Source organism: Cynara cardunculus (genome assembly GCF_001531365.2).
Source record: "Cynara cardunculus var. scolymus isolate 2C chromosome LG 2, CcrdV1, whole genome shotgun sequence".
In the NCBI taxonomy this organism is placed as follows: Eukaryota; Viridiplantae; Streptophyta; class Magnoliopsida; order Asterales; family Asteraceae; genus Cynara; species Cynara cardunculus.
In genome coordinates this window covers 5,314,762-5,326,942 of record NC_037529.1, presented here as the reverse complement: position 1 = coordinate 5,326,942, position 12,181 = coordinate 5,314,762, and the positions used below count along the sequence as shown (strand labels likewise).

General features: G+C 32.8%; 2 protein-coding genes across 2 annotated transcripts in view; both read left to right on the top strand.

Moving 5' to 3' along the window:
- Positions 1–3,590, top strand: part of LOC112506689 (polygalacturonase-like) — a 7,033-nt gene extending 3,443 nt beyond the window's left edge. Inside the window, 7 exon segments of the mRNA XM_025110921.1 lie at positions 1,079–1,099; positions 1,348–1,555; positions 1,750–1,831; positions 2,586–2,694; positions 2,963–3,079; positions 3,325–3,547; positions 3,550–3,590. Of these exon segments, the coding sequence (XP_024966689.1) occupies positions 1,079–1,099; positions 1,348–1,555; positions 1,750–1,831; positions 2,586–2,694; positions 2,963–3,079; positions 3,325–3,547; positions 3,550–3,590 (801 nt within the window).
- A 5,833-nt stretch (positions 3,591–9,423) lies between these two features.
- On the top strand, positions 9,424–11,631 carry LOC112506690 (40S ribosomal protein S2-4-like). The gene is made up of 2 exons (XM_025110922.1): positions 9,424–10,132; positions 11,308–11,631. The coding sequence occupies exons 1-2, from the start codon at positions 9,473–9,475 to the stop codon at positions 11,470–11,472; spliced, it is 825 nt and encodes a 274-aa protein (XP_024966690.1). The 5' UTR covers positions 9,424–9,472; the 3' UTR covers positions 11,473–11,631.
- The last annotated feature ends 550 nt before the right edge of the window (positions 11,632–12,181 follow it).

The following is a 12,181-nucleotide window of genomic DNA, read 5'->3' as shown; positions in this document are numbered from 1 at the left end:
TTTCTCAAAATCACATAAAACCATATTATAACATCGACTGAGCTAAAAAATAAAATGAAATATTAAAATCACGATGTATCTCGTTGTATTACGCAAGTACGCTTCTAGTTTGGGTATAAATGATGTATTATCAAATATGTTAATATTTGCTTCACAGTAATATCTATAAATGTAAATATACATAATCATATATGATTAGTAAAGATATCTACAGTTATCACATATGATTAATACGATCATCAAACAAATTATCATATGTTATAAAAACCTATAATCAAACTATTAATTGTGATAAAATAGGTTTATTAGAAATTGGTTTGGAAAATAAATCCAACCCCGATTTATTAGAGATTATTCTCATGGTTATGGATAATGCAATAAAAAGGGACAATCATACTTTTTTTAATTTAATTTAATAATGTTTTACATCTATTAAATAAGATATATGATCGATATTTCTTCTTGCAATATAGCGAGACACATCTCGATTTTAATGTTCTATTTTATTATTTTCTCTGTCAATGTTATAATACGATTTTATGTGTTTTTAAATAAAGCAATAATGATTATATTTTTTGAATAAAATATATATTTGAAGATATCATAAAAAATTTAAAAAAATATATCAATATTAATATCAAATCAACTATTTAAAAGTTCTCATTTTTTATTATAATTTAATTTTAGTTTAATAACGAAATAATTTATTTTTGGTTTATTAATATAACATTTTATAAAGATAATAATTAAGTATTCTGTTAGAACTCAATGATTATCTTAATTATATTTTAGATTTTTTATATTTAAAATGAGATGTTTATCCTGTATTTGATTATGTTTATTTATAGTTAGTTACACGAATTCAGATATGGAGCTTTAATAAGTTGTACTTTCGCACAAGCTATTTGTAATCTTGAGTTTTAAGTAATATGCATTAATAAACAGTATTTTACGCATAAAAAATAGGTTTTAAAAGTTTATGTCAAATGCTTTATAATATAGTATAGATATATGCTATATTTCATTACTAATCAATTGTGTTTTCATTTTGTGGTGATAAAATAAATGAATGCGTCAGCCTTGCAAGGATGCCCCAACGGTACGTTCTTTCTCCATTTCATAATTTTTGGTTCTATGTTTCGATGAATTATTATTTTTTTAAAATTTATTATATATTGTAATTAATAATATTTAATGAGTATTTTTACATGACTACAAATAAAGAAAATCTGAAGGAAAAAAAGTGGTCAAATAATTATCAAACAAAATTTTATATTTAATAAAATATTCATTCTTGAAAAGTTTATTATATTTTTTCACGTAACAATTATTTATTTTCAACAACAGGCTTTGACGCTTTACGAGTGCACAACTTTGGTAGTGAATAACCTAAAGGTTCAAAATGCGCAACAAATGCACGTTTCTTTCGACAATTGTGAAAACGTCCAAGTTTCTAATATGATAGTGGTTGCACCCGAAGATAGTCCAAACACGGATGGAATTCATGTCACTCGCACCCAGAACATCAAAATATCTGACTCTGTTATAGGAACAGGTTCTTATGCATATTTCTCACAAACTATTATCATTTTTTTTTTGTAAAAAGACGTAGGGGATCGTATCGTATTACTGCTATACTCAAATTTAAGAAAGTATGTTTCTACATCACAAATTATCTGTAATTAAGTTAGTTGCATATATTTGATTATGCCTTCAAATTTCTTTAAACCTTTTTTGTTATTATTGAAGGGGATGATTGCATATCGATAGTGAATGGATCCAAAGATGTTCAAGCCACCGGTATAACATGTGGACCTGGTCATGGGATTAGGTATGTATCATGTATTTTCTTTTAAACGGTCTAAATATCTATACTATATTATAAAACATTTGACGAAAACTCTTAAAAACCTTTTTATGCATGAAGTACTGTATAGTGATGCATATATTACTTAAAATTCAAGATTACAAGTAAATTATACATAAGTACAACTTATTAAAGCTCAATGTTTGAATTCGTGTAACTAACTTCGGATACACATAATTAAATAGAAGATAAACATCTCATTTTAAAATATAAAAAAATCTAAAATATAATTATGATAATTATCGAGTTCTAACAAAATAATTAACTATTAACTTTATAAGAAAATTATATTATTAAACAAAATATAAATTACTTCGTTATTGAATATAAATTGAATTATAAAAAAAAATTTGAATTAAAAATTACACAAAAAATAGGAATTTTAAATATTTAATTTCATACAAATATCGACATATTTTTGTCAAATTTTTATGATATTTTCAAATTTATATATTATTTAAAAATAAAAAACATCATCCCTTTTTCAAAATCACATAAAACTATACTATAACATCGATTGAGATAAATAATAAAATGAAATATTAAAATAAAGATGTATCTTGTTGTATTGTACGAGTACTCTTCTAGTATGTATAATGTTAATGATGAGTTGTAAATTTATGGATTCAAAATATTAGGTTTAACTTATATCCGTTGTAACAAAAACAAATATGTATTAAATGCATACTAATAATATTATGGTTGGTTGTTGATTCAGTATCGGGAGTTTGGGAGCTAAAAAAGCAGAAGCTCATGTTTCAGATGTTACAGTTGATGGGGCTAACCTTACTGGAACGACAAATGGGGTTAGAATCAAGACTTGGCAGGTGATTAAACTAACCCTATGTTGGTTCAACAATTTTATTATCTCATATTTCTTAACTTGGTGAACGAGTTTAGGCCTAAGTGCATGCATCTCGTGGATTCATTAGGCATATAATGATAAACTAACGACCCTCTAGGTTTTCACGAGTCTTAATTGTCCAGACAAATTCAAACGAGAAGTTAATGATATGTATTTTTCAACAGTGTATTAAAACAAAAATGTAATTATGAGACGTTATTGATATGTCAATTTTGTTATGTTGATTACAGGGAGGATCAGGAGATGCAAGCAACATTACGTTTAAAAATATCAACATGACGAACGTGACAAACCCTATCATTATAGACCAGAATTATTGTGATCAAGATGGACCGTGCAAAGAACAGGTCATAATTCGATCATTTCATTGACCAATTTTCAGGTTAAATATGTAATACTTATCAAATATACCATCAAACTTGTTAATAATATAGCGTGATAATTAACCACTACAACTTGAGTCTGTATGACGTTAAAAAATTGTCCAAGTATTCCAATAGACTGTTTTATACGGTTTAAGTTTACAAGACTAAACAATAAAACGTTACATATTTTTTATTATTATTTGTCTTAACAAATAAGATATTTTCAGGATTCAGCAGTCGAAATCAAAAATGTGGTTTACCAAAATATTATTGGAACTAGTGCGGATGAAGATGCAGTGATATTTAAATGTAGCAAAAAACATCCATGTCAAGGGATTGTGTTGCAAGAAATCAACTTTACTCGAGAGGGGGGTGGTGACACTAAGGCTATCTGCAACAACGTCGAGTTGACTTATACTGGAACTGTAATCCCCCGATGTCCAAAAAACATTGTTCAGATCAACGAGCATTTGGAACGTATGATTACCACTGATTGAGAATTTATGTGTGTTGTAAATATGTGTCGTATTTATTATTTTATATATAATATATATTAAAATATAAAAAAATGGTGTACGCTCGTTAAAGGAGATGTCTTGAAATTTTAAATGTGTAGTTGAGATAGAGTACTGGTGTACAAACTATTAGGAAAAATATCTAAAGTCATCATAAAATAAATAAGAGGTGACTAATAAAATCTTCGAGTATGTTCCATTACCATCATAAATGACGCAAATTTTACTTAACTACGTGTATACCCACTTAGGGGTTGTTCCGTTTATTTTCCATTAAATCTTGTATGGATAAAGTTATCTATAGTGATAAAGTTGTCTGTATGATAACTGATAAATTGTTGTTCGGTTGCTATGCTGAATAAACAGTCTGAATGGTGAAAACTACTATTTTACCCTTTGTTTTACATTGAAGGTAAAACAAACTCCTATGATGATCAAAGTAGCGATAAATCAAAATAAACCTAAATCATAAACTAAATTCGAACCCTAAATCAAAAACTCACATCAAACCCACAATCATGAGAAAAATGAAGAACCCTAAATCAAAAACTTACATCAAGCAAGAAAGGTGAAGAACCCTAAATCAGACCGGTTCGTTTCCTTTTGTTGTTGATGTAACGCCAGAGATTTTTCCCCACGTTCTCTGTTCCGTACATGTTGGGGAATTTGGTGTTTATAATTTTATATGTTTATACATTTGAATCTTTTTAGCATTTCATGGGCAAGTCTTCTCTTGGGAAAATCAAAAGGTAAAGAAAAGAGAAAGGAAAGAATATAAAAAAAAAAAAAAGGGAGGGGGGTGCTACTAACTTGTACCTCCACTATGCCCTACCCTCTAGTTGTCCCTTGGCCATTGGTTCCCTCCCTTCCATGAGGGACATTACCTTGTAAGAAAATAAAGAAGAGGAAAAAGTCTTGTACCTAATGGAACCACCTCTAGTCTACTTGTTGGATCTTCAAAAAAATCACTCCAACCTCTTTGTCCTTCATCGAGTCCCTGTTTTGTTGGGGCTGGTTCTTGACCTCAAAACTGCAGACCTGAGCCACACCAGACCCACGCCGCACCTGACCGCACCGTGCCTTGCCGCGTTGCCAAACCAGGAACAGCCGGGGCTGTTTTCTTTTTCCCCCTACTGTCTTTTTGCTGCTGTCCGTTTCGTATTGATCAGGTGTCGCTTTTTCAACTAAGATTTTTGCCCATTTACCGGTTAACTCCTAAAAATTGGGATTTATCCTAATTCCTACAAAGGTGAGTCCATCTAAACAACTTATTCTATGAAAATTTACACTTTTGGTGAGAAAGCTCTTACTTATCTTATGCCTTAACTTCATGAAATTACTTATTTAGATCAAATGAAGATTTTTAGGTAAAAAGAGCATACTTGAGTAATCCAGTTATACGGTTGGGTTGAGTTGAGTTTAAATGAATGGATCAACTCACTTGGTAAAATACTCTTTCCCTATGAGTTGTGGACCATTTAACTTTAAACCCCTCATGCCCTAGGCTAGAGTTCTTTATTAGCAAAGTGGGGTTATTTCGCTTATGATAGGACGAGCGTAAGATCCAATTGTTAAATGAGCACTATTATGCTTATGATACCGTATTCAAGCATATCACAAGAATATAGTGGGTTTGAAAGCATGTGAGTTGTTTCGTTGTATTGGTGTGAAGAGTGGTGTGAGTTGGAATTAGGCATTGTGATCATTATGTAAATCCCAAATCACCTTCGCACTTCCACTCGGAAATAGGCATTGCGATTATTATGTAATTTCCGAGGTAAAGAGCTTAGGATCACGACCGACTACATGACTGGTTAGGTTGAAGTCAATGGTATTAAACCTGTACGTAATGCTCTATGACATTGATTTATGACTTACTTTGTGTTCCGTCATAATTAACGGTAAATTGGGTCTCCCCCGTCATCTTCGGATGTCTTGACACTCCCACGTATTATTTATGACTCATTTTCTATAAATATAAATATCGTACGATACTACGTCATTATTTATATTTATATAGTGCATGTATATCGTTTTATTTTATTCGTGGGAATGATGGTGTAAGTTGGTGATAGGCATTGTGATTATTATGTAATCACCAAATCACTTTCACTCGGTAATAGGCATTGTGATTATTGTGTAATTACCGAGGTAAAGAGCTTAAGATCACGGCCGACTACATGACTGGTTTAGGTTGATGTCGATGGTATTAAACCTGTGAGTGATGCTCTATAACGTTGATCTATGACTTACTTTGTGTCTGTCATAATCAACGGTAAATCGGGTATCCCCCGTTCTCTTCGTATGTTTTATTGTTCCACTTCGAGTTATTCAAGTCTTACTGTCCTATTTCTGTTTAAAGTTACGTCAACTATTTGCATGTATATTTTTATATATGTTCCTTTATGTTTACGTAAACTCTTTTGTTTGGACTCACTAGGCGTAAGCCTAACCCTCTCTCTTTCTTGTTACAATTACTTTTTAGGTTCCTTTAACGGTGGGGCTCTAAAGGGTTCAGAGGAGCGTTGGTTCGTGAAAGGCTCTTTTGTGATTATAGCCTTATTACTTTTGAACGTTGCGTTTTTGACGTTACGGCTTTTTTGGAGATTGATAGAAATACCCGTCTTTAATCTAGAAAAATCTAGATTAGTAGGTTGTTATTTATCTTCTCAGTAGCGGAATTGTAAACGCTAAACTATTACTTTTGTTGGGCGAAATTTGTTTTTATCTAAGATTCTGGTTCTCGTTAGATATTTTCGGTTTACATTATTTTTTTATTAGGGTGTTACATTTGAGCAGTGAGAGAACAGATTGGCGGGGAGTAGGGGGAGAACAAGAGAAAACTATGGAGAAGCATGTGGAAAAACGTCGGTCGAACACCTCTGAGCTAAACTTGAAGATTTTGGAAGAAATCGAGCTGTTGATTTTGCAATAGTAGAAAATAAGAAATCGAGATTGTAGGGGAATACGTCGGGTCGGAGGTTGAGGAATATGCCGGCGGCCATTTGCCGGCCAAAGGCAAGTTGACGTTGAATACGTCGGTCGAAGGAAAGTTGTCGTGAAGCCACGGGAGTCGGGGACTTAGGGAGCGGCAAAATGAAGGGTAAATCAAGGGTAATTGGGGAAATATTGATGGCTGAGGCCATACAAGTGGTGTTTTAAGCTGAGCGAATAAGCTCTCCGCTAAGCGAATAAACCCCAACCAAACAACTTTTTATAGCTGAGCGAATAAGCCATAAAGCTTATACAACCCATTAAGTCACAAACGAACAACCCTTTAGTCAAGTAGATCCGCCACGGAGAAACTTAAGTAGAAACCTTAATTTTGCATAGTCTTGAGATTTTATTAGAATTTTTTGTAAAAAAATCAAAAAATGTAAAATAAAAGTCAGTGGTTGCAAAAATGTAAAACTTGTGTTGATAATTTTTGAATTTGATTACAATTAAGATAACATGTCTTTGGAAGAGTTAAATTGATATTGAAGTCCACATAGAATAATTGATATTTAACAGAAACGACTTAAAGTAGATAGTTGAAATCGAAAAAAGAAAATGATTTTGTCGACTTGAGTGAATTTCATATATGTAAACCAATATAGGGATAGAGTGGAAGACAAAGGATCGTGTGATAATAGAAATTAAGGTGAGAAACGTAATAGGTGATATGGATCCTTCGATCACTTTTAATATCACATCCACTGCATGAATTATGCTTCTCACGAGAATTGATCTAGTACATCTTGGTGCATCTCATTAGTGCTGATCTTCAATTAGGATTGATCCAAAGTTGGAGATCTCTTATAGTTCTTCTCACTATAACTTCCATTCTCACAGGAACCCAACCCAATGTAGATGAAGGATCGTGTGAGAAGTTGAGTTAAGATAAGAAGCGTAATAAGGGATCTGAACCCTTGATCACTTTTAATCTTACCGCACCTCATTAATTGCGTTTCTCACGGGAATTGATGTGGTGCATTTCGATACATCTCATTAGTGTTGATTATAAACTAAGGTTGATCCAATGGTGAAAATTCATTCTTACCCTTCTCACCACAATTCACATTCTCACTAGAACCCAACTCTCTCTCTCTCTCTCTCTCTCTCTCTATATATATATATATATATATATATATATATATATATAGGAGAAGGACCATGTAAGAATGATAGTTAAGGTGCAAAACATAAGGGATCTGTACCCTTGATCACATTTAATCTCAAATCCACCCATAAATCGTGTTTCATACAAGTATTGATCTGGTGCATCTCATATATATATATATATATATATATATATATATATATATATACGCGCACACACACACGCACACATACATACATACATATATATATACATATATATATCACATATATGTAATATATAGGGCTTAAATCAAGATTTTAAATAGCGTGAGGTGTGATGTGGGAGAAAGGCCAAACCTCAAGCCTTGGAAACCACAACGAGGTCACAACGTTTTTCAAGGCGGTGACTTATGATAGCAAATCTCTATATCATATATAATATTATATACATAAACATATATTTTCTACTATTACTTAATGAATTAATGATAATAAACAATTTAAATTAAGTTATATATTAAAAAACAAAAGTATAGTCAAATATCATGTTACAAAAAACATGCATTACGACATGACGTGTCTCAACATAACGTGGTGTGAAATTCAAGTATTGAACCATGACGTATCATGACAGTGCTGCAACGAGCCTTTTCAAAAAATGGCTTAAATTTACACCGGACTAACTTCTACCCAAAAAGTATAACCACCAAAATATAATAATATAACCACAAAGGTTATAGCGTAGTGGTTGAGGTCTTGGAAATATGGTGGAATATCTCATTTGTCCAGAGTTCAATTTCATGCCTTACACAACAATTGTGGCATCTGAGGATGCGTTTGATACACAAGACATGACATAATAGAATAGGGATCGTTGTTCCACGTTTGACATGACATTTATGTAGAACATACAAGAATAGAGTGAAACAAAGTGGAACATACCTGTTCAACCCCTACCCCATGGAACAAGGTGGAACAGACTTGTCTTTTACTAATATAACCTTAAAATAAAACTTAATTATCTTCTAAAGCATCAAATAAGTCTCATTTTTTACATTTTATTTATTCTTTGAATTTTATTTACTGTATTTTATACTTTTTAAACTTTTATTTTACTGTTATCAAAATATTATTTTTATATGCTTTCTATATTTTTATTAATTTATATAATTTATTATATATTAATAATAAAAAATAATATAGAAAAAGTATAAAAATAAAAATTGGAAATACTACATAATTTTTTTATTTTGTGTCATTTTAAATATTTTGACGTAAATTTTCTAATAATATATTTTGTCATAAAAAACAATTATTTTATTACAATTTGATAAATTACATAATTTAATCAAAATATTTAAACAACTCATTATGAGTAAATTGATCATTTTACTTGTTCTGTTATGTCTAGTTCTGTCTTACCAAATGTTGAGCAACCGTTTTGTCTTATTTTGTCTGGACAACAAACACATCTTGAGTTTATTAAAACTGATTTCTTATAATCACAATTTACTGAGATTAATTCATACACATTTTTTTTAAAATATAATAATATTATATAAAAAAGTTATAAACCTCTATTTTGTGAGTGTGGATATCAATGGGCCGGCCCAATATTCCTAATTAAGTTCAGCCGCTGTAACTTGGGCCCAATAAAGAAACCCTAGAATTTCTTATACACATATAAACCTCTGTACCGCCCCTCTAGGGTTTCCCTCTCCTAGATCTCTCATTTCACTCTTACTCGTCTCTTGTGCAAACCAAGCACCAAGCAATCATGGCTGAGAGAGGCGGTGAACGTGGTGGCTTCGGAAGGGGATTTGGAGACCGTGGAAGAGGCCGTGGTGGAGACCGTGGCAGAGGCCGTCGTCGTGGTGGTCGCCGTGACGCCGATGAAGAGAAATGGGTCCCCGTTACCAAGCTTGGCCGTCTCGTCAAAGACGGTAAGATCACCAAACTCGAAGAAGTCTATCTTCACTCCCTCCCAATCAAAGAGCACCAGATTATCGATCAGATCCTCCCTTCACTGAAAGACGAGGTGATGAAGATCATGCCCGTCCAGAAGCAGACTCGTGCCGGACAACGAACCCGGTTCAAGGCTTTTGTGGTCGTTGGAGATGGGAATGGACACGTGGGATTGGGTGTTAAGTGTTCGAAGGAAGTTGCTACTGCCATTAGGGGTGCGATTATATTGGCCAAGCTATCGGTGATTCCGGTTAGGAGGGGTTATTGGGGAAATAAGATTGGTAAGCCTCATACTGTGCCTTGTAAGGTTACTGGTAAATGTGGTTCGGTTACCGTCAGATTGGTTCCTGCACCCCGTGGGGCTGGGATTGTGGCTGCTAGGGTTCCGAAGAAGGTGCTTCAGTTTGCTGGTATCGATGATGTATTTACATCTTCGCGTGGATCCACCAAGACCCTTGGAAACTTTGTCAAGGTTCGTTGCTATCCATCCCTTTCTTTAATTATATGTTTTTTTAATGTATTCTTTTTTATGTGTGGTTATATAGTTCTTGTTGGTTATTGATTTAGTTTCTGTTCACTAACATTGCTTGTTATGACCGAATTTGATTGATTTTTTGAGTGTTGATATTGGAAATGATCAGGTAAAATGTTTACTTGGAATCATATGATATTTTTTGAGAACCAAATCATTGATATTGTTTAGAAACATATGTACTTGAAATTTAAAATTTATCTTCGTATTTTATGTATTGATTCATTTACTTGTTATAGATTTGCGATACTGTGGCTAATAATTCATATGATTCTGAGGAGAAAATCTTGATTATTCCTAGAATTTGAAGTTGTTTCTGTATTTATACTGTTTTGGGTATAAATTTCATGGTGATCAGTTTATGTTGTCTACAATGTCAAATTCGTGTGTTTTTTCTATCATAAAAGACTGATAAATTGGGAGATGAATGTTAGCATTTTGTTGCTACAATCCTTTTGATGTTGATGCCAAACATCGTTATGAAACATTTGTTGATATGCAACTTGTTTTGATTATTCTGCTTCTATCTTATCCACCCAACCATAGAAATTTTAGCTCGTTTTCATTGGTTATTATTCTCTTGTTAGATTCTGCACCCATTCATGGTGGTCGCGTTCTCTTTGTGTAAATATGCAATCCCAAAGATGAGTTTGTTGGTTATAATTTTAGTGATGTACTCTTGCCACAAGTACCGGAGATAGTAGGTGGCTAGTTTTTTACTGAGTCAATGCAAACTTTCATCCATCTTCTTTGTATATTTGAGAAACCACCTCTGTTTCTGCTAGTTATGGGTTGATCCTTGAGGATGGTTCAAGTTTTACAATTTCTGCAAATAGTTGCTAGTGTATATTTAATGAATGAGGTATTTACATCCTGTGGTTAATTCTTCATTTGGAGTATGCTCTCAGAGTTTATTGTTTCTTGAAGGCAGGTCAACCCACTTGAAGAACTCATCAAAATCTGAATTTTGTGTACCAAATTTAATAAATTTTCATTTTTGTTACCACTTATGTTCTTGCAAGCATTGGGGATGTGCTAACAGTATGAAATGTATGATGGCATATCTATAGCATTGATATATACTTTATCATCTAATGCAAAATTTTGTTTGGCAGGCTACTTTTGACTGCCTGCTGAAGACCTATGGATTCCTGACTCCGGACTTCTGGAGAGAGACCCGATTCAGTAGATCTCCATTCCAAGAGTATACTGATATGCTGGCGAAGCCCACCACAAAGGCAATTACTTATGTTGAAGATGTTGCTGATATTCCTGCTTGAGAAAAAGTATGTTATGGTGTTAGGACATCGTTTTGATATAGATTACCAGTTGTTGAATGTTCTGAGTGATTGATACCTGTTTTGGCTGTGGCACATTCATATTTCAATCTTATGCTTATTTTCTACCATCACTTTTATGTTGAATATGTTCAGAGGATCTCATAAACTCCAATTCCTTTTGAGTTATTTTTTTGCTGATGCATTTCATCCATGGTTTTTAGTTTATAATGTAGGACATTAGTCATCAATAATGTTCATGTGGACCTGATCTGTTGCAACAGGAATTATGTAAAACTATTGGCCATTGGGTGGTTTATAATCTAGTCTTGAATATGGTAATTGGTGATATGGAAGATGATGTTGTCTGATGAAATGGTTAGCATATGTTTTATAGTTTATTCAAGTGTGAATTATAGATTTGGTCCCTTGCTCCCGAATCTAAAGAACATATGCCAACCATTTCATGAGACAAATTTAGGGAGAGGAACCTTAGTTAATGGAGTAGGACCGTAGTCATGCAAGGGACCAAATCTATAATTCAATGGGGAGAAGGACTGCAGTCATGCAAAATAAGAGAAAGGGTAAGTTAATGGAGTTAGGGGTGCTCAAAAACCCGATCAACCCAACCTAACGCAAAATAACTCAACTCGATGTCTAATCGAGTTGTAAAATTTTCAAATCGTAGGTATTGGATTATTATTATTTGAAC

Coding starts and splice junctions, on each gene's coding strand:
- LOC112506690 (XM_025110922.1), top strand. CDS start 9,473: ATGGCTGAGAGAGGCGGTGAACGTGGTGGCTTCGGAAGGGGATTTGGA. Junction 10,133..11,307: donor CCCTTGGAAACTTTGTCAAG/GTTCGTTGCTAT, acceptor TTTGTTTGGCAG/GCTACTTTTGACTGCCTGCT.